Source organism: Thermochaetoides thermophila (genome assembly GCF_000221225.1).
Source record: "Thermochaetoides thermophila DSM 1495 unplaced genomic scaffold scf7180000011816, whole genome shotgun sequence".
Taxonomy (NCBI): domain Eukaryota; kingdom Fungi; phylum Ascomycota; class Sordariomycetes; order Sordariales; family Chaetomiaceae; genus Thermochaetoides; species Thermochaetoides thermophila.
In genome coordinates, this window is record NW_006383032.1 from 2639802 (window position 1) to 2661622 (window position 21821).

A 21821-nucleotide genomic window follows, 5' to 3' on the forward strand; every position below is an offset into this window, starting at 1 on the left:
TTATGTCACCAGACAAGAGCGGCGGATATTACTTATCAATTTTTGATACAATAATAGAAAGGCGAGAGTGTTTCGTGTTCCAACCAAAATTATCATGATGACGCCTGCTCTGCAAACCAAGCTTGCAACTTGGCGAGAGCCTTACCCCGGTGAGAGATCTTGTTCTTTTCGGCCTTTTCCATCTCAGCATAACTGTGACATGGTCAGCGAGAACGTGATGTCCAGGAGGATCTTTCAATCAGAAACTTACGTCTTGCCCTCATACTCAAAGATTGGGTCCCAGCCTTCATGCCACAGCGAGTCAGCGCTTAACCAAATGCAAGATCAACATTTTTTTTCAAAAGGCGACAACACATACCGAAGTTGGACGGTCCCCTTGCTGGCACGATTTTGCCCTCGGTAATGCCCTGGAAGAGGACTGGCTCATGACCCGGCCCGGCCGAGTAAGCAAAAGTGCAAACAGCCTTGGCCGATTTATCCGAGTAGGCAGCCAGCAGATTGTTGAGGCCTTCATGACCGATAGACTTGAGGAACCACTTGCTGGGAGGTGGATTAGCGTCTTAAGTTCAGGGGTCCAGGCCCCCAAGGCACCGACGTACATGTATGGCCCCGGCAGTCCGTTCAACGCGTTGAAGCAAAGGCACGTGTCCTCCACCAGGACAGGGCCGCCAACCTTGGAAATTACTCTCAATTAGCCTCCTGTTTACATATACCGTGAAAAGCAAATGCCAACATACCAGCTCGGCAGCCCTCCGGCACTTGTCAATGGTCACCTCCTCCATTGAACTGCCCTGGATCTCGGGCAGGTCAAGGGCCTGACTCCTGACCTCGATGGCCGGCTCCAGGATCGCCTTGACCTCGCCCAGCTTATTGGCGTTTCCAGTGATGAAGTTGACAGCGGGCCTAGCCATTTCCGTGGCTTGATCTGCTTATGTTCTCGGGCAAAGGAAACGGACCGGAACTGAGCTTGTTTACGGGGGATAGAAGGCTTCCGCTGGAATGAAAGTCCTTGTAGCGGGGTTTTGGAGGGGCTGTTGGAGGAGTAAATTTTGTTAAGGGGGCATATTTTTCTATTTACCGCATAAACGCTCCAGTTGTTACAAACTCATTTCATAAAAGATCCTGACATCAGATGTGGCCAAGGTTCATGTATCATTATGGATTTAGTTTGAGTCTTTTTAAGCTCAGCAATTCAACACGATCCTGAGCAGATTTGCTGGCTATGTAGCGACCCCGTTGTCCTCCTTCCACTGCTTCAGCCATTGCTCAATTCTCTCCACGTTGCTTTCCATCTGGTCGGTTGTGACGCTCTCCAATTCCACTACAATCTCTTCATCGTATGCCTCTCGTGCTTCCTGAATCAGCACGTCCATGATTTCAGCATCGATATTTTCTTGAAGCTTCTTCTCGGGGTATTTCCTACGCAGCCTATTAGCTCATTTACCACCCAACAGAGCGTGTCCATGAAGACGTTTCCGGGTGTGAAAACTCACCTCTCCGTAAGCCGGTCATACAGCGTCGCTGTGTCAACCCGCAATACCACCACCAAGTCAATCCAGCTCTTGGGGAACAGATCACACGCGTGCCAGTCTATTATGCACCCGCCCTTGGTGACCTCGTCCTCAATGGCATCAAGAAGCTGAACACAACTGGTTTAGTAGCTATGAGATGATGCTATGAGTGAGAAAACACCAACCTTATCCTCATCAACAATCCAGCTCTGGTACTCCTCGTCATAGCCCTCATGGCACTCCTTGTCCTTGACGATCTGGTTGATTGAGATGTGTTTAAGCCCAGTGCGCTCAGCGAGAAGCTCGGCATGGCTGGTCTTGCCCGTGCCGGGGGTGCCTGTGATGATAATGTTGGGTAAGCTACGCGGCGGCGCCATTGTGTTCCCCTAGTTCTTCAGTTGACCTTCTGGTCTATAGTTAACCTCTTATGGGCGTCCACCTTTTTAGGGTCTGAAAAGATCTCGCGTCGTTGCTAAGGGGATTGGTAACGTGGGGTAACAGTGTAAGTGAAGGGTGACTTCGGCTGCCCAAAAATTATTTTTACTGCATCCAACCAGGTTGCGCATGTGTCAGAGTTCCGATCCCCACTGTGCTGCTACACTCAATTGTTTCTCAGGGTAAAAGATTAGACTCCAACTCTGCATCTAACATTCAAAGAATGATGATCTTGAAATTAAAAGATATATACTTGATATTGTTCTGCACTTATGAGAACGGCAGGGTCAACATATATGCATAGAAGGCATGTGACAAAAACAGCATCATGTCCACACACAGTATGTAGAACTGCTATAAGTCTTCTGCCCCTTTTCTCATCGGAAATCAGCACCATAAAAGTCCAATACTGAGTCAATACTGTATGAAACCCCATACAATGTACCAGATAACCTCCATTAAAGTTTTATCTATCTCCTAACCTGCTGATGGTGTAAACTGTCCGTTGAGGGAAACAACTTGGCGTCGTCTTGGGGCCGCGGTCTCCAAGATCAAACAGCCTTTTTGGGACCATGAAAACAAAAGTAGACAACAGAAATTTGGGGGGGGGGGGGGAAGAGACCACACTAACGAACAAAGAAACCACTACAGAGAAAGAGAAAAGGCAAGTTCACACCTAACCCGTTCAATTCGCTTCATATCCCTGAATTCCCAGTAATATGCAGCGGGACAAGGAAATGAGAAAAAGGGCACAAAGGAAAAGTTCCAATATCTGGCATCACTCACAGCCAGGCACTAGTAACCTCCACCCATTCATCCGCTTTCACCTTCCGCTTACCCATCAATCACACGGCTACATTCCGGAAGGCCTCCATCATGACAGCAGCAGTACCCAGGTGTGGCCACACCTCTCCAGATTATCCCGTCCCTTTCACAGTACGCTGCTGCTCCGGCTCTTTCGAATCAACTCCGCCTTATCGCAGTCCTCCTCCACGATCTCCTTGTGCTCAAAGCCGCCCTTCTTCCACGGCGAAAACAGCATGGTAGTCGGCCGGGGCTTACCACTGCCGAGCATGACACCACCCGACATCAACACGCCACCGCCGAAAGGTCCGGGAGCAGTGAGCGTTATTCCTGTCTCCACCGTCACTCCCCCATCCGTGACACTTTGGCCGGCACCGGTACCACAGGGAGGGGTACGGGAAAGACCATGGGTAGCTGCATCCTTCTAAGAGCTAGCCGTCAGTGAGGTAGGGCGACGGGGAGGCTCGAGTTCGGATTCAGGAGGAAGGTCGCCTTCGTCATCGCCAAGGTCTTGGTCGCCGTACATGCCAGCAGCAAGCTGCTGCTCGTACTCGAGCTTCTCCTGTTGGGCAATAGCCTGCTGGGAGACGATCTCGGCAAGGCGCTTCAGGCGCGGGCAAGGCAGCCCTAGGGGGCATAATTAGTAATCATTGCAAGAAGAATTTGGTACAAACAGAAGACATACAAGACGGGGTGTAGGTTTCCAGAGCAGTGATGACTCTGGGCTCGGCGATTTCATAAGGACCGCTGTCGTCCATATCGACAGCTGGGAGGAGCAGGACATCGCTCTTGTCGTTGACGCGAGAGGCGACTGCCTTCATGATCTCGCCATTGATAGGCTGCTCATAGTCTGCAACCAGGTACTGGTTGAGGAGCTTCTGAATTTGGTTCGGCGAGAGCCTAGAGATAGAGGGTCAGAGATAATGCAAGCAAAGAATATAGATGCCAACCAGAGCAGAGGGAACTCACATCCAGCAAATATCTTGAATGATCTCGATATCGTTCAGGGTAGCCTTCTTGAGCTGCAGGAGCTTGGTCGCTTGCTGAAGAGGCAGTTAGAATGGCTGTCGTCTGAACCAATAGTAGTAGAATGCCACTCACCATCAAATGCTCAAGCTGAAGAGTGCCCTCTGGCATGTCGTGGCTCTTGCACCACTCCTCAATACGGGTGATGTTGTAGTTGATCTGCAGACCACGCTTCCACGACAGGAAGTTGCGGCGCATGAGCAGGTCGTTGAAGGCAGTGACGCCAACAAGACGCAGCAGCTCTGTGATGCACTGAGTAATGATGGAGTCCTCCAGGTAGTAGCCCTTCATGGCGCGGTAGACGCTGTTGAGGAACGACAGCAGATTATCCATGCTGTACGCCGGCTGGCTGCTGCCCTGGAGCAGCTTGCCAAGGAACCGGTTGTTCTCGTTCGTAACGAAGCCCGGCAGCGACTGGGACTCAATGATAGCCGGAATAATCATCTTGTTGAGCTTCCGCTTCAATACCTTCATCCAGGTGTGGTAGATGTTGAACTCCAAACTCTCCAAGTCATGTTTGACGATCTCGAGAAGACGGTCATATTCGTAGTTCTCCGTCTTCTGAGCCTCATACCAGTCCTCGGCCAAGAAGACGAATGAGAGCATCTCATGCACATTGGACAGCCAGAAGGCACCCGGGTTGATGGCCTCGTCGCCATCGTGCTGCATGACCTCCTGCTGGATCGATTGCATGACGTTGGCAAGGAAGCGTTCTGATTCCTTGACGAAACCATTGTTCCACATCTCGGACGTGACGAGGTTGATAAGGTACGACGGGAACAGAACCTCCTTGTCGGACGGGGGAGGATTGCTCGTCGGCGATGGGATCTTGAGGTTGCGGATGAGGCCCATGGTGACCTCCTCGTTGAGACCCTCCTCGTCGGCCAGCAGAGCCTCGAGCTCCAGCTCGATGCTGTCCACACCGGGGAACAGTGTCGAACCGGACAGCGTGGTCTGGCGGTTCATGCCAGGCACGGCCATGGAAACGGGTCGAGGGTTGTAGGCCATGCTGTAGCGATCCATATCCCGAAGCTCGGCGCCGGCGCTGCGACGCTTGGGCTTCTTTGTTGACACGAGGTTGATGAGGCCAGGAGGAGCGGCGTGATTGTGCGTATTGTCACCGTTGGCGGGCGCGTTTCTCCTGACCTGCTCGAGGGCTTCTTGCAACTCGGCGAGCTGTTGGCGAAGCGAATTCTTTTCGGCTTCGTGACGCTGACTCTCCAGGCGAGCAGCCTCGAGCTCCGAGCTGGTAGCGCGGAGGGAATCGCGGAGCTTTCTCTCTTCCTCCTGCATTCTCTTGACGTTGGCGACTGACTCCTCGAAGCTCGCCTGTAGCTTCTTCATCTCGATCTCCATCTGTTCGAGACGAGCAGCAGCGATACCGGCTTGGTTGGCTTCGGTCTGAAGCTCTCTTGTGCGCTGCTCCAGAGCATTGTGCCGGTTCCTCCACATCTGCACCTGGTTTTCATAGTTCTCGACTTGTGACTTGAGTTCCTTGTTCTGTGCCTTCATGGTACCCAAGGTCTGGGTCAGCTCGACGACCTTGTTCTCCAGCTTGTACGAGATCTGCCTCAGGTCGCGAGCCTCGGCACGCAGAACCTTGTACTCCTTGCGAGCACGCCTGCCACGCCACAAGCTCTGCACAATAATGACCTTCCTGCGGAAGTCTCTCCAGGCACGAATTTGTCTCCTCGACCGCCAGTTGCGCTGGATGATGATGGCAGCATTGCCCATGCGTGTCTCCATGATTTCCTTGCGCTTGAGATAGCCCTTGAAGATGGCCTGTGCACGAATAATATCGTTCCTAATGCGTAGGAACTCCTTCCTCTGCTTCGTACCACGCCAGACTCTCTGTATCGTAGTGGCTGCCTTGATCGTGCGCATCTCCTGCGCTTGCACGCGGGCCTTGTGAGCACGCCAGAGGGTCTGGAAAGCAACGACGGAGTCGCGAGCAGCCAGGTACTTCTTGCGGTAGTACTTGGCGCGCAGGTTCTTTTGGATGAGGATGGCGCACTCATTGAGCCGGTTGGTGCGCAGGTTCTCAAGGAAGGCGAGCATACCAGCACGGAAGAAGATCTTGGTCAGACCCATCTGGTACTTGTCCATGCCGGGCTTGCCTGGAGGAGCTGACCCGAGCGCCTTCTTGAGAATGGCTTCGGCCATGGTGCGAATCTCTGAAGTCCACTGAGATGAGTGCACAAGCATGTAGTAGCGCAAACAAAACTCCTCGTACGTCCACCTCGTAGGATAGCCCGCACAGCTAATACGCACAGTTTCCAGGATACCGCAGGCGCGGAGCTGGCTCAGGACCATAGGGCCCTCGAACTTCCACGGCTCCTTGGCTTCATTCGGCTTGATACACCGGATGTAGTGGACATCCGTGCTGTTGATCGTGTTCATGAGCTCAATGAGCGAGGACTTGAAGATGCCACCCAGCGTCGGCTTGCGGTTAACAGCGACACCAATCTTCCTGCCCGCCGCCGGCTTCACTGCATTAGAAGCGGACGCGGCAACATCCTTCTCGCGCACGGCGGCCGCGGTCTCCAGAACTTCGCGAAGGAACCTGTTGGTAGAGGCGCGAAGAATGGCCATGTGCTCGTCGGGGACGGTGTCTCGGTTCTTCTCGATGAAGCCTTCCGACTCATACGTGACATCTAGGGCATAATGGCAAATGGTGAACGAGGACTTGCCAAAGCGGGGCTTCTTGTAGAATTTATGCTTGTCGTTGCCATACTGATGGTGCAGCTTGGTAACGAACTGCTCGTCGGAACCCATAGGAAGCCTAGATTCCTCGTCTAAGAGCGACAAGATGCCCAGCTTGCCCTCGATGAGGTCGATGCAAGGCTGGTTATCGGCGAAGTCAATGAAGGTCCAGTCAATCTGTTCCCTAAGGTACTCCTCCTGCTCGAGCTTGAAGACGTGCTGGTTGAACTCCTGCTGGAGCTTCTCGTTGGCATAGTTGATGCAGAACTGCTCGAACGAGTTCTTGGCGAAATGCTCGAAACCGTAGATATCGAGAACGCCAATGAAAGAGTGTACACGGTTCAAAACTTCCTCAGCTGCGAGGCTTTTGTTGATGACCTCGACAAGCCAGTCGAACAGACTCGAGTAGATGAACTTGGCTACGGAGTCCCTGACGACAACAGCCTGGGCCTGGGTCAGATTGGAGGTGATCTTCTCGCCACGGGTAACGAGCTGCTTCTTGACAATCCATTTGGCGAACTCAGCGGCATCAATTCCAAAAATCTCGCAGGCCTTGACGAGGGACGGCTCGGTGGGAGAGAGCACGCTCTCGGTCCGGGAGGCGCCAATCTTGATGTTGCCGAGATGGAGCAGACCGGCCAGAAGCTTGAAGATTTCGGCCTGGTTTGCCTCGCTGACCCCAATCATAGAGAGAGACTGCTTGGTCGCAGCAAACTCGGCCTTGTCATCGACACCATCGATGGTAGGTGTGTTGCCCTGGTTCAGGTAATCAAACTGCTCCACGGGGCCCAGACCTAGCTCTTGGCGCTCCTTTTCCGAGACACCAGCAACGAGCTGGTAGAAGATGTGATAGTTACGCTCCTTAAGAGGCTGGAACACTAATCTCGAGCGCTCAAGCAAGTAGGTCCGGATCTTGGCACCAATAATGTTTGTCTCCTTGTCGAACAAGATTTCGATGTACTTGCCGAAACGCGACGAGTTGTCGTTTCTCGTTGTCTTCGCATTACCGAAAGCTTCCATGATAGGGTTCGTAGCCAAAATAGCCTCCTCAGTCTTGCTCATGGCCTCGCCGCCCTTCTTGGTCCTCGAGCCGGGATGATCTGGCGATTCTCTCATGGCAAAGTACCTCATGATGTACTTGGCACTGACGGTCTTGCCGGCACCGGACTCGCCAGAGACGACGATGGTCTGGTTCTTGTTATCGCGCAACATGTCCCTGTCCATCGGTCAGCACATCCTTGTCCTTCCTCCGACAATTTGCAGTCTTCATACATAAAAGCTTCTTCGGCAATAGCGAAGAGATGCGGTGCCTGCGTCGCCCTCTGCTTCCCGGCGTACACCTGAACCATGCCAGGAACATAGAGGGAATCGACACGAGCAAACGGATTAGTTGCTATTAACACAATACCCGAATATGTGTAAATTTCTTTCTGTGCATATCGAAGACGAATAGCCTGCAAGACTGTAAACGGCATCGCCTATCAGCATCTGTCCCGCTTGGATTCGAGGATAGTGTCTCGTACCGGCAGGCTCGTTCAAGTGTGAAAGGTTCGTCAAGTCATCACTGGCTTCGAGCATAGCAGGGTTCATCAATGGAGGAAGAGAAGGGTCGTTGCCCGAGCGAAGGGCATCGAGGGTAACCTCTACTGTCCTAGTCTGCAGAAGCCAGGGAGTTTAGCAATCCAGGTACCGAATACCAAACGAATGGCACGATCGGGGCAAACGCGGGACCGACTTACCTCGCCATTTTCGAGCTTGAAGTCGAGTTTAACCTTGTCTCCCTCTACTGTCTTCTTGATGACCTCTGAAGCAACCCAACCCTCAGTCGGGTCGGGCTGCCACGCTCTCGTGCCAACCTCGTAGCCTTCCGCCATTGCATACGGCTGGGGGAGAGAGTATGGCAGAAGAAGTAGTAGAAACGAAGATTAGGAGTGGTGTTGTAGGCTTCGTGCCGCAGGGGCAGAGGAAGTAGGAGGGGTTTTTTCGCGTCAAGGGATTCCGCGATGAGCGGCTGGTAGGTTCAGCAGATGTATGGCCAGCTCAGGCGGGTCTGGGGTCTCAGATCGCGATGAGCGCGGGCCTCGATGCGAACGGGAGTATCCGTAAGGGGCTGAAGGGTGTTTTTGCGAGGATGTAGGTCTCGGCGCGGGCTTCAGGACATCAAAATGCTATGGATGGTGCGGATCAATAACGAGCTGTTGAACAGTATTCATTCAGCAAACAGATGCGCTGGAAGCTCTGCCAGCCACTTGAAGCTCAACTTTAGGTTCAGGCTACTTTGGACGGAGCCACAACCGACGGGTAACGTTGTGCTTGATGGGTCGGGCAGAGAATATGCGGCTTCGGCCTGGCCTGGGGACCGTGGACGACCTGGATCACGACCGAGATCAAGACCTGGACGACCTGGTCAGCCTGGACGGCGTGTGCTGGGCGTGCTGGCGTGCTGGGCACGAGTCTGTGCTGGTCCAGAAAAGCAAATCCGACACAGAACCAGAACCACAACCCGTGGTGTCAGGACTCAGGACAGCTGGTAGCTGCTGCTGGAGGTTTGGGGGGCTGAAAAAAAGGGTGCACATAGGGATGCCTCAATGATGGCGTTCGGTCGATAGGGAGACCAGTTGCAATGATCGGGAAGCGGTAAGCGGGGACATGTTGCACCCAAGCACAGACGGGACTCTGGGGCTGGTTCTCCAGCGTTCCACATGGTGGGAGCGCACCTGCTAGCACTGTGCTTTGTATCGACGGTACTTGCATGGAAGTATCGTATTATGTGCATTGCTATTCTCAGGGGCTTCACAGCTCCCAGTCTCAGAGGGGCGAGCCTCAAGCTACCATAAAAGACGGCTTTCTTGTCATTCAGAGGCTTATTGGGGCTTGGGCCGGGCTGTCTTGTGAGTTTCTTGGACTTGGCCAGCTGAAGTTGTCTCTGTTGTGGGTGTTGTTTCGAAACATGTCTTTGCACACCGACAGACCAATCTTCCAGTGACATGTTGAGCCACAACACTTGCCGAGCATGACACCCTGGTCTTGATCCCTTTTTCCTGCCACGGGATATGTGGATTGCATAAATTCAACCTCTCCAGTCATCATTTAAGTTCCAATCTTTGTACGCATGCCCCATTGAGTATATGCCGTGTGTTATGCACTCTTTCTTTGCATGCACCGGTTATCATAGAAGTTATATCTCGATATGAGGTACATGCACTGCACAGTGTCAGCTCCAAATCCAGTCGTCAACAGCCACAAGTTTGAACTGAGATCACGAACTTCCACTCGGGTTAGCAAGTTGCAGCTTGCCAGGCTCTTTTGCCCCACTGCGACCCCAGTTTTGTGGAAGTAGCTTCGCTGACCGCCGCCCAGCGGACCATCATACGCTGTCAGGACAATGTATCTGACGGTGTATCATACAGTAAAAACACCTTAGTGTGCACACTGTGCTTCCAAACTTGCAAACGAGGGTCAGGAAAACGAAGAGAATCATCGACATGGAGGGATTCGATCTCTTGGTCATCACATTTTTTTCTCCCATCTAGAAGCGCAGGAAGCAGCTGGATGTTTCAACGTTTCGTTACACCCGCCGGAAGATCACCATTCTCAAAGAGATCTTGCCCTCCTGACAAAACCTCTTCAGCCAGTCGATCCCCCTCTCCCTTCTCTGGGCGTGGTCTGTTCCGTGGGGGATGGGCCTGAACTGGAGCCCTTTCAGCCTTCTTATCCCGGGGAAATCTGCGCCACGTTTTCAAAATGCATGTCTCCCCCTCCCTCCCCCCTTGCATTGTGTTTCCGAGAAACAATTCCCAACAACCAGGTGGTCAGGTCTGGCATATTAACCCTCCAGTTGTGATGTGACATTGGTCATCAAACGAAACAACTGATGATGGCCGATTTCAGCCGATCTTTCTTCAGGTGATGACGTGAATTATGTCTATAAGAAACTTTTTTGCCATTTTTGTTGAACCTGGATTTGCTTATGCCCACTTCCCGCCCGTTCTTTGTCTTTTTGTTCTTTTTTTTCCAACCAGATACTTCTGTATGCAATGCTAGAGCAGCCAGACTATTGATGAGCCCACTCCATGTTGAAATGATTTCTCATGGACTCCACGACTCCTCCCAATCCCGCCAGCTATTCCCTTCGTACCATTGTCATCAAATCCATGCAAGAACAAAACCGGAAAAAGAAATGCTCGAGACAATAGAGACAACCACCGAAACCGCTATCGCCCTACCCTCATCACGCCTAGTACAGAATGCGAGTCAAGATCCTTGAGGTCAGGGAGTCGAGCGCATCGTAGATCTCCTTGATATCCTCAGGCTTAACGTTGCTGATATCGGCCATGAGGTACGCAACGTCGCCCTTGCTGTCCGAGATCTGCTTATCGACGTTGTGTTCGGCCAGAATCTCATTGACCTTGCGCAGCACACCAGGCACGTTGCGATGGATGTAGATGATGCGGGCATGATCGGGCTCGTCCAGCGTCAGCTGGCGCATCGTCACCTCAGGCAGGTTGACACTGCCCAGAGTGATGCCCTGATTGATATAACGGACCAGCGCCTCACCGACCTCAATGCCAATGGCCCTCTGCGCCTCCTCCGTGCTACCGCCAATGTGCGGGGTCAAGATGATGTTCTTAAGCCCGCGCAGCTCCTCGGCCCAAGTGTTAAGATCGTTGGTGAAATAGTCGCCGTTGGCAGCCGGCTCGTTGGGGTAGACATCCAGGGCCGCACCAGCAATCTTGCCAGAGCGCATGGCCTTGATCAACGCAGGAATGTCGACCACGGTGCCGCGGCTGGCATTAATCAGGTAGGAGCCGTTCTTCATGTGCTCGAACTGCTTGGTCGAGATCATGTTCTTGGTCTCGGGAGTCTCGGGAACGTGAAGGGTGACAAAATCGGCTTCCTCCAGGAGGGCCTCCAGAGTCGGTACTTGGCGCGCCGTACCAATGGCCATGAGGGTGAGAACATCATAGTAAATGACGTTCATGCCCATGGCTTCCGCCAGGACAGAGAGCTGAGAGCCGATGTGGCCATAACCGACGATGCCCAGGGTCTTTCCGCGAATCTCCCAGCACTTGTTGCTCACCTTGTTCCAGGTGCCACGGTGCATCTCGAGAGAGCGGTCGCCCAGCTGCCGCGCCAGGGAGATGATCTCAGCGATGACCAGCTCGGCCACACTGCGCGAATTGGCGAAGGGAGAGTTGAAGACAGCAATGCCGTGCTTGGCGGCATATTCCAGGTCTACTTGGTTGGTGCCAATGCAGAAGCAGCCAATGACCAGTAGGTTCTTGGCCTCAGCGAGCACCTTCGCCGTGAGTTTTGTCTTTGACCTGATGCCAATGACATGTACATCCCTGTTTTGAGTGTCAGCCTTGTCGTCAGGATATCCGGTATTGAGTCTATGCATGTTCCCCAGAGAATCCTCTCATCTGGCCCCTCCTCCAGCTTGCAACAACTGCCAAACAGTAGAGCTTCGCGAGCCACCATTGAGAAACCCAATTACAGCAAAATCCTCGGATTGAAGCTTCTCATGAAGTCTTTGGACTGTAGCTTCTGAAAGGTTGACATATATGTTCACAACTATCCCCTGTAACCCTTCATCCCATCTTATTTTTTTTTTTCAGGGGCGCCCAACTTTCGGCCTCCGAAAACGGAAGCCCGCGTTCCAACAACAAACCGCTCACTCAACCACAAGAATCACAGCCACAATAACTCACCTAATTTTTGCAATGAGCTCGTCCTCGGGTAGCGAGGTCTTGAGGAACTCAACTTGATAACCCTGAGCCTTCAGGATCTCTACACCGGACTGGTTCACGTTCTCCAGGAGAAGGATCTTGATCTCCTCAGCGTTGAAGGGTTTGAGCTGCTTTGCCTGGGAAACAGTCCGATGCGCCAGAGACCCCGTGAGGAAGCTGCCCTGGCCAGAGGGAGGAGAGTGGAAAGTCGCTGTCGGAGAAACGCTGAGGTTACCAGCTGGGCTGTATGAGACCGTCCTGGTCCATGAAGGCTTCGCGATGTCTTTTGGGGCGGCCATTTGGTTGCGTAGTGATAAAGGGTATCGTCTGCAGTTCAGAAATTTTAACTCGATACTCTGAATTGGGGAAAGAAACGAGAAGGAAGGAGTAAGGAGGCAGATGTGGACGAGTAAATGTATGTGTGCGGGATTGCCTGTCACAAAAGGCCCCGCGGCGGGATGTGTACTGCGGGCTGTAACTTTTTTATGGTGGGGCTGTTGGTCTCATAGCGGGGTTGACTCACTGAAGTGGGTGGAAAATCTTTGATGACGGAATCAGGGAGCGCCACCCAAAAGCTCACACTTCCAAAGTCTGCCCACGTTGTCCGCAACTTTTACGTAGTGGTCTTCGTTTTTAACCGCTGTATCTTTTTCCCCGATTCCCTGCTGGGGCTAGTCCTCTGTCGGTTCCTTCTGCAAATTTTGCTCTATATGTAGCATTGCTGGCGAATGGGACTTTGCTAGCTACCAACTTACATGTCCCAGCCAACTTTCGGTGTGGCCAATTCAGCCATCTATGCCATTCAACGTACTTACAGATGCATGTTGAAGAAGCTTTGAAGCCTACTGATCGAACAGGGTATTACTGGTCATTAAGACAGGTATGCAGCTATGTAAAGGTTATGGCATGCTTTATACGACGCCGACGACTTGTTTTAATTCATTTATGGGATATTAGAATGACAGCCTCATCCTTATATCAATATGGATCTGTAACAGCGGAGAAGTATCCTAGGCAGACTTCCCGCTCATCCAAGAACTTAACCAACAAGCCAGATCCACAGTTGCGATTTCGGAGCCTTGCAGGGGGCCCGAGCGAGCATGCCTCACAGCTCACCAGCATGGGCCATGACACTACGATCAGATTCATGGATGTGTTAGACTATATCTGAGCTGAGTATCAAACCCGCCACTTCGCAAGTCACCGTGTCATTCCCCTCGCGTGGTACCATTTTTAGCTACCATCTATGCCATCTTTGGAGATTGCCACGCAAGGCGTGCAAAGCTAGAATCCCGGAATAGCGCGAGATGGAGAACAAGCAAACATCGATGCAGGTAAAAAGCCAGTCAGTTTCCCATAAACGCCCTCCTCAACAGCTTGTGATTATTGTGTAATCCATCCTATTCGTGGAGCGTGGAGTTCGCCTTGGGAAACTTTAGTCGGGGGAGCTTGTGCAAATGGGGGAAAATATATGTGATTCAGGACCCCGGGAGTGGGCTAGGAGCGGTACATTGCCCGCAAATTAGAGCGCATGCAGGAAGCCATGTGCAGAGTCCGGGGGAATTGGACGTTTAACTCTGCTTGCACTCAGTAGGCTCCTGCTTAGGCTTTGTGCCGTCCTGCTAGAAGTTGTCAGTGTCTGGCTTCAACTCTCTAGGTAAGCGCACAACTTACCTCCTCCTCCTCAGATTCATCGTCGTCGTCATGGTCTTCGCTGGCATCATCGTCTTCGTCATCATCATCCTCAAAGTCCTCCTCGTTAAAGTCATCCTCGTCAAACTCCTCGAAGGCGAGAGCCTCGCCAGTGAACCAGTCGATGGCGCGGGGAATGAGCTTCTCCTTGATATCCTCACCCAGCTGGTAGTCGAGCTCCAGGCGCTCCTCGATGTCAGAGGCAGCATCATCATCGTCGTCCGTCGGAGGCTTGGGAGGGGAGAAGAAGTTGAAGAAGGACTCAGTAGGGACAGTCTTCTTAACAATGCGAGTCTGTTTGGTGGCTGTATTGAGGTCAATGACTAAGCCCACATCCTAAAGAGCTCCGGGACTGAAACTCGAACTTACTCTTGTTCCTCTGCTTCTTCTGCTCAATGCGGACAGTGAGGTCCATACCCGGCTTCCAGTCGATCTTGTCACCCTCCGCATGATCATAGATGAAGTCACCACCATACCCACTCTCGTTCTGGTAGTAGTAGGTCTTGGTGATGATCTTGTTGGTGAAGTACTCGTTCTCGGCAAACTCAAAGATGAGGCGGAAACCAGGTTTGTCGAGGTACTCCATACGAATATCGGTCAGGTACTTGAGGGCACCCTCGTCACGATCGGTGATCATCTCAGCAAGAGAGATCTGGTTCTTCATGGCGGACAGCCAGAACTCCGGAATGCCGTTGACCTTCGGAGCTTCGGCAGGCTTCTCCTCCTTCTTCTCGGCAGGCTCGGTCTGGGTCTCGGTAGCCTCTGGGCCCTCCTGGCCCTCCTCACCCAGCTTAACTTGCTCATCGGTGGGCTCGGCCTTGCCATTCACGATAGCCGCACGCTGCTCATAAAGAGGAGTGAACTTGGCAAAGTATTTCTTCTCAAGCTGAAGAACCTCCTCCTGGAACTCAGCCTCGAGCTTAGCATGCTCCTTTTGGATGCCCTTCAGGCCAGCGACACGGCGCTTAACCTCGGGAGGGAGCGACTCGATATAGCCGGACGACTTGCCAACAAGGTGACCAAGACGGTTCTGGATCAGGGAGACGAGGCGGGGGTCCTTGGCGAAGATGGAAGTGGCAGCGACACGTTCCAGATCCTCTGTGAGGAGAGGTTAGCAAGACAAGATCATGTTGATACCATCACCATCATCATCAGCATCATCACTGCCATCACTGTCACCATACCATGGTCGGTCGGGCAGATGGAATGGATAAGGTTGGGCAGCGAGCAGAAGGCAACCGACTACTAACCTTCCTTGATGCTGGCAACACCAGGCTGCTGAGCATGCGACGAGATCGGGGCAGCATTCGCCGGAGTGTTCTGAGGGGTACTGCGGGTAGATTTGGGTCAGCACGCCTTATCGCGAGCGACCCGCGGTGGGTGACAATGCCACTGCCGAGAGAAAACCTACGGGGCGACAGCGGGGTCGGGCCGCTTGTTCTTGATGGGCTCAGCCATGGTGATGGTGGGTTTTTCGATGGCTGACGGGATGGATTTCAAAGAGGCACACGGAGATCTGCGTCCAGAGTCGACAGGCAGCAGATCGGTGATTTTTATTGTGGACGGGGGCGGTTGTAAAATTTCAGAAGGATGGATGGATGGTCCGTGGTTTCCTGGTGCTCAGAAATGTTGAGAGGGGAAAAGCCGCCAATGGTCCCTAGGGAAAATTTGCGGGGCAGTTCACTTGGCTCGTGCGAAGGCGACATGGGGGGCTTCTGCTGTTCGTCACGCTGGCCTGCCTCACTGGCTCCCAAGTGCACAGTCTCGATAGCAGCCCTGCTGTTGGGACACGATGGGGTCGACCAGACTTGGGAGATCGAATCTTCCATCTCGTCCAACCGTTTGAGATCTACAAAAGCCATGGATGACCTCCTCTCTCCCTCAAAAAATGGTACTTTGTGAAATCTTCACCCTGGTTGAGGAATGTTGTTTGGAAGCTCAACAGGAATTCAAAATATGGTGCTACTCTCTATTACAGTGTACAGAAACCCCTACTGTGTAGAAAAATGGCTACACGCGTTTGGTTTCTTCGGCTCTTCCGCTGCTAGCACAGCCCTTCACCGCTCCTGGACATATTGTTGTGGCCGGACAAACCCGGACATCGCGTCCAGCATCCACTCTGACAGCAGAAAGAGTCAGGGATGGATGAATTTTTCTGTTGCCTCCTGCCCCACCTGTCATGGCAGGATACTACTGTTCGATAGGATTTTTCAATGCTTTGAAGACCGAGAGGCTCAACATGGGTCATCTGAAGTGGCAACCACGCTTCAGGAACCGGAACGCTGTAATCAACAGGTCCGATAAGGGCATTAGGGTGCTCAAGACAAAGTTTGGTTGAAAAGCATGCGTCAGGGTTGATGCCTTATTGTGGCCTGAAGAATTAACCAAATAAGCTGGCTGGCAGGCTGCGGCTTCATATCTACTGATCATCAACATCGCTACCCATAGGTGATGCTGCATGCAACGTTTGAAAGTGAACAGCTCAAGGCTACAGCTCATCATAACATTCCAACATCTTACTTTGTGCTTACCAACATAATACACACGCAAAGAAATGCAGCAATCTATCCTTTGGAGTTCTAACCAGTTCCAGCAGTTCGCTATAAATAACTCGCCGGTCACAGTATTCAGTCTGTCCTTTTCATAGCCACCTAGAAGAGGGCGCATTGATCATATCAGATCGCACTTTTGGCAATCAATTGGTGGAGAAACAATTCTGGAAGAATATTTCACGACAAAACCAAATCTTGTGTTTCTGTCAACGTACTGTGAAAGCCACAACATGACGAACAGTTGAGACTGAGAGACCCATTGCGAGTTTGTCACGGCAAATCGGGATTGTTCCAAGATTTTGGGACGCCAAGCCAGCAAGGGTGCTGGCGGCAAATGATCCCGGTTAGAATCATATCTCAGCCTTATCGTTGCAGATATCAGAGTAACGTTATTTCCCCAGACGTCATTCATGCTAATATGGAGAGGTACCCCCACAAATGCAGGTACTGTATGTGTGGCACATGCATGAGACATCGGACTTCGTGGCGTCGAGCGTGCATCGGATCGCGTCTACTCATATTTCCCACTGACCTCCGCTTGCATGTGCCTTTGTTTACACTTAACCTTCGTCTAAAGATGCCTGCAGGTCGTATTCTGTGCTGATTCGCATTTCCAACATGGACGGATCGCGGGGTACAGCCCCTGGGGGCGATGACCTTCGTGGCGACCGTCGCGACTCTTATCAAGGGGAGGATAGGGAGGACAGCCACCTGCTGGGCGCCCTCGAGGATGGTAATCATCAGCAGAGCCAGGGCCATGGAGGAGGCTCTGGATTCTATCATCACAACGTCAACAGCAGTAGCGCAAGTGTTCTTGAGGGAGTTGAAATGGCACATGATGAGGTTAGTGCTGTGGCTTTCTGCAGGCCAACGCCCCCTTGTGATCTGTTGGTTGCCCTTACAACCACCCTAGTAGCTGCTGACGCGCATTCGTTTTTGTAGCTATTTGCTGGCCCCGTGGCAGAATCCGTCCCGACAAGTGTTTCTGCATTTAGTCATCGACATGGACGCGCTGAGTCTGTGGCCAGCTTTTCTTTCTACCACGAGCAAGACGATCAACGCGAAGAACTTGAAGCTCCCCCCGGCTCGCTTGGGGCTCGCCTATCAATAGACGATCTCGACGAACTACCATTCGAGGAAGAAGGGCTTTCAGAAAGTGAAATGCCAGAACAGCTCGACACCTTCGGCATCGACCTCGAATGGGGTTCCATGAACAACGGATATCCTCTCATTCGCAGGTCCTCGACTCACTCCCAGTTTTCGGCTCACCACCGACTGCTAAGGAGGGAGAGCGGCGTATCTGCTGCTAGTGGCTATACCGGGGGAAGATCTTCTCAAAAGATGCGCCTGGATAACGACGACCTCACAATCGCCATTTCGGGCTTCATCACCAACCGCATCGGATTTGCCATCTACATCGTTTTGTGTGTTCTCACTGGAGGCATTGCTTGGCTTTTCCTGCGTTGGTATCCTAAATACTACGTTAAACTGGTCGGTTGCGCGACACCCTTCCGCGATTGTCAGTGGGTAGTTATCGAGGACCATTTCAACAAAATGACCATCCTGTCCATTAGGGTGAAGCCTTACAATAGGCCTCTGTCCACTGTCTTCGGCACTCCTTCAAGGGCTACTTCCTGGCCTCTGGCTCAGGACCCAGATCCGGTGCTGCGGGAGCTTCGTAGTATCACCTATTGCTACTACAAGTTCTACTACCATCCAGTTCTCGACAAATTCTTCTGCTGCAATGGATGGAAAGATCCGCAGTGGAACAGTATGCAAAACGCTCGGTCCGGGCTTCATGGTGATGAGAAAGCACACCGTGAGGCTGTTTTTGGGCCGAACTCAATCGATGTTGATGAACAGTCAATACTTCAACTCCTTGTCAGTGAGGTATGGCTCTTTCTTACAGTCAGCTGCCGGGTGCTTCGAGGAATGCAACCAGTACTGACTGCACCTAGATCCTTACGCCTTTTTATGCCTTCCAAGTCTTCAGCCTCATCCTATGGCTTTGTGATGAGTACTATTATTATGCCGCTGCCATACTCCTGATTTCGGCAGGCAGTATCATCACAAGTCTCCTGGAGACCAAGGAGGTATGTCTCCCTAGCCGACTTCGCTTCCAGATGCCCATGAATCGCAGCCGCTTACAGCTTCGACAACCTTGCAGACAAGGAGGCGTCTTCGTGAGATGTCTCGTTTCGAATGCGAAGTGAGGGTTTTCAGGGGTGGATTCTGTAAGTTTCCGGTATCTCAACTTGTAAACGGATTAGCCAGCTGATTTTGCTGCAGGGCGGACTTTCCCATCTAGCGATCTGGTCCCTGGAGATGTGTATGAAGTCAGCGACCCAAGCCTGACACAGATTCCAGCAGACAGTCTCCTTCTGACGGGCGACTGTATTGTCAACGAGAGCATGTTGACGGGAGAATCTGTGGCGGTGTCCAAAACCCCGGCGACGAACGAGACACTAGCAAAGCTGAATCCTGCTGCTTCGACATTCTCACACGATGTCGACAAACACTTCCTGTATTGTGGGACGAAGCTTATCCGTGCTAGGCAGCGCCTAGCGGATACCGACGAAGCGGCAGCGGTTGCGCTCGTTGTTCGGACTGGCTTCAACACGACCAGAGGCGCCCTTGTCCGATCCATGCTGGTTCCGAAGCCATCGAAGTTCAAGTTTTATGAGGATTCATTCAGGTACCTCAAAGTCATGGGTTGCCTGGCAGGGTTGGCATTCATTGTGTCCCTGGTCAACTTCATTCGGCTCAAGCTCCACTGGACTCTGATCCTGCTCCGTGCGTTGGACCTTCTTACTATTGTGGTCCCGCCGGCTCTGCCCGCAACTCTGACCATCGGCACCAGCTTCGCCGTTCAGAGACTTAAGGGCAAGAAAATCTTTTGCACCAGTCCTCAGAGGGTCAATGTCGGTGGCAAGATTGACCTAATGTGTTTCGACAAGACTGGAACCCTGACGGAAGAGGGTCTTGACGTTCTTGGTATCCGTGTTGCCTCGCGAGTCAGCAATCGCTTCACGGAGCTTCTCACGAATGTCGACGATCTCACCTGGAGCTGTGATTCGGTTTCCAATGGTGATGAAGTCAAGCCGGCGGATCATGTCGACGGCAGCAGCCTCAAGAAAGACAAGACAAAGCCACTCGATCCATACCGAGCTGCTCTATATGTGATGGCAAGTTGCCATTCCCTTCGTATCGTGGATGGAGTGGCCGTCGGGGATCCCCTGGAGGTCAAAATGTTTGAGTTTACAGGCTGGTCTTACGAGGAAGGATTCATAGCAGGGGAGGTCATCAGCACGGAGGGTCGAGGGGATATTTCGCCTTCGATTGCCAGGCCTCCTCGGTATATGACTTCCCAAGAGATGAGCATCGGAGAGGTTAGTAATTTCTGTCTTCATCAGCACAAGCTTCACCGTCTCATCTTTCCTTCAACTAAGGAAATGAAACAGGCACCTCCAGCGGTCGGTGTTCTTCGGGCGTTCGACTTTAACCCCCTGCTTCGTCGATCGAGTGTCATTGCAAGAGTCGTTGGCAACAGCGGTGGATATGCCCTTGTCAAAGGATCGCCCGAATGCATGCCTGAGATCTGCAGGCCGGAAACATGTAAGCATTCTTTGCGCGGCAGGCCTAAGTCGCTTGTTCACAATGCTGACACACATTTACTCAGTGCCCTCCGACTTCGACGAGCTCTTGTCATACTATACCCATGCTGGATACCGCGTGATTGCATGCGCTACCAAACGTATTCCCAAGCTCAACTTGGTCTCGGTCAATAGAATGACAAGAGACGAGGTTGAGTCAGGACTCGACTTCGTCGGCTTCATTATCTTCGAAAACAAGCTGAAGCCAACAACAACTTCAGTTATTAAGGAGCTGCTGTCTTCCAACATTGGAACGGTGATGATCACTGGCGACAACATACGGACTGCCGTCAGTGTGGCTCGCCAATGTGGAATCATCGAAGAACATGCTCATTGTTACATGCCGCGCTTTATCGAAGGCAATGCCGACGACTGCAACGCGAAGCTTCGATGGGAGAGCATCAACAACCCAGCCTTGGAGCTGGATCCTTGGACTCTGCTTCCTATGCCGGTCCCACCACAAACGGATGCTTCTCTCCCTTATGACGTGTCCAACATACGCAACTACGCTATCGCTGTCACTGGCGACGTCTTCCGCTGGATTGTCGATCATGCCCCTACTGATGTGCTCCATCGCATGCTGGTATTGGGCAAGGTTTACGCACGCATGTCACCGGACGAGAAGCAAGAGCTGGTTAAGAAGTTCCAGAGCATCGACTACTCGTGCGGTTTCTGCGGCGACGGGGCGAATGACTGCGCTGCGCTTAAAGCGGCCGATGTCGGCATCTCGCTCTCCGAAGCCGAGGCCTCGGTCGCAGCCCCCTTCACGTCTCAGATTTTCGACATCCGCTGCGTGCCCGAAGTCATCCGCGAGGGTCGCGCTTCGCTGGTCACTAGTTTCTCCTGTTTCAAGTACATGAGCCTGTACTCGTTCATCCAGTTCACCTCGGTGAGCTTCTTGTACGTGTCGGCTTCCAACCTGGGAGACTTTCAGTTCCTCTACATCGACCTGATGCTGATCCTGCCCATTGCCGTCTTCATGAGCTGGGCCGGTCCACACTCGAAGCTATGTGCAAAGCGGCCCGTCTCCGACCTTGTCTCGCGCAAGGTTCTGGTGCCGCTGCTTAGTCACGTCTTCGTCTGTGTTATGATCCAGGCCCTGGCTTGGGTCGCGGTGCGGCAGCAGCCGTGGTATATCCCGCCGATCGTCGACACGGAGAAGTCAAACATCGAGAATTCGGAGAACACTACGCTGTTCTTCGCGTCTTGCTTCGAGTACATCCTCTCGGGCGTCGTGCTCAATGCTGGACGACCATTCCGACAGTCGCCGCTGGAAACCTGTATGTTTTCACAACCCCCTAGTTCTCCCCCACGCTTTTGCTAAATGTTCTGTTTACTGATCTTGACGATCGTTTAGGGCCATTCCTATCTGCCGTTGCCGTCACCCTCATCGCCACGCTGCTGATGCTGCTCGTCCCTCCTTACTGGCTCTTCGAGTTCATGCAGCTCACCTGGATGAGTTGGACCTTCAAGATCACGCTGATTGCTTTCGGGTTCGTCTATTTCTTGATTGCCTGGACAGGCGAGCATTATCTGTTCTTGTGGCTGGCACGTTTCCTGGGCCGTATGCGGCAGCGACTGTTCAAACAACCAAAGCAAAGAAAGCTGTACAAGATTGTGAAGGAGAAATTAGTTTTCTGACTAGAGGGGACATGGAAACGGATCTGGACAATGGGTTCAAATCGCAATCTTTTTTGTATTCACTTGCATTGTCAT

General features: G+C 52.4%; 6 protein-coding genes across 6 annotated transcripts; 1 reads left to right on the forward strand and 5 right to left on the reverse strand.

Annotated features, from left to right (window-relative positions):
- Positions 1 to 92: 92 nt before the first annotated feature.
- Positions 93 to 911, reverse strand: CTHT_0028050 (putative ham1 family protein; the record flags this gene model as incomplete). Its single annotated transcript, XM_006693199.1, has 5 exons — positions 93 to 192; positions 251 to 284; positions 359 to 540; positions 600 to 673; positions 738 to 911. The coding sequence occupies 5 exons, from the start codon at positions 909 to 911 to the stop codon at positions 93 to 95; spliced, it is 564 nt and encodes a 187-aa protein (XP_006693262.1).
- A 309-nt stretch (positions 912 to 1220) lies between these two features.
- CTHT_0028060 (uncharacterized protein) lies at positions 1221 to 1888 on the reverse strand (the record flags this gene model as incomplete). Its single annotated transcript, XM_006693200.1, has 3 exons — positions 1221 to 1419; positions 1494 to 1639; positions 1697 to 1888. 3 exons carry the CDS (start codon positions 1886 to 1888, stop codon positions 1221 to 1223), a joined length of 537 nt encoding a protein of 178 aa, XP_006693263.1.
- Positions 1889 to 3174: 1286 nt separating this feature from the next.
- CTHT_0028070 (putative myosin MYO2 protein) lies at positions 3175 to 8353 on the reverse strand (the record flags this gene model as incomplete). Its single annotated transcript, XM_006693201.1, has 7 exons — positions 3175 to 3377; positions 3436 to 3650; positions 3720 to 3793; positions 3852 to 7695; positions 7752 to 7941; positions 8003 to 8135; positions 8219 to 8353. 7 exons carry the CDS (start codon positions 8351 to 8353, stop codon positions 3175 to 3177), a joined length of 4794 nt encoding a protein of 1597 aa, XP_006693264.1.
- A 2363-nt stretch (positions 8354 to 10716) lies between these two features.
- On the reverse strand, positions 10717 to 12507 carry CTHT_0028080 (D-3-phosphoglycerate dehydrogenase-like protein; the record flags this gene model as incomplete). The annotated part of the gene is made up of 2 exons (XM_006693202.1): positions 10717 to 11827; positions 12191 to 12507. The coding sequence occupies 2 exons, from the start codon at positions 12505 to 12507 to the stop codon at positions 10717 to 10719; spliced, it is 1428 nt and encodes a 475-aa protein (XP_006693265.1).
- A 1272-nt stretch (positions 12508 to 13779) lies between these two features.
- On the reverse strand, positions 13780 to 15358 carry CTHT_0028090 (putative nucleosome assembly protein; the record flags this gene model as incomplete). The annotated part of the gene is made up of 5 exons (XM_006693203.1): positions 13780 to 13827; positions 13883 to 14205; positions 14270 to 14998; positions 15151 to 15230; positions 15312 to 15358. The coding sequence occupies 5 exons, from the start codon at positions 15356 to 15358 to the stop codon at positions 13780 to 13782; spliced, it is 1227 nt and encodes a 408-aa protein (XP_006693266.1).
- A 1712-nt stretch (positions 15359 to 17070) lies between these two features.
- CTHT_0028100 (cation-transporting ATPase-like protein) lies at positions 17071 to 21746 on the forward strand (the record flags this gene model as incomplete). Its single annotated transcript, XM_006693204.1, has 8 exons — positions 17071 to 17295; positions 17395 to 18342; positions 18411 to 18545; positions 18620 to 18686; positions 18742 to 19841; positions 19914 to 20067; positions 20132 to 21385; positions 21463 to 21746. 8 exons carry the CDS (start codon positions 17071 to 17073, stop codon positions 21744 to 21746), a joined length of 4167 nt encoding a protein of 1388 aa, XP_006693267.1.
- Between the last annotated feature and the right edge of the window lie 75 nt (positions 21747 to 21821).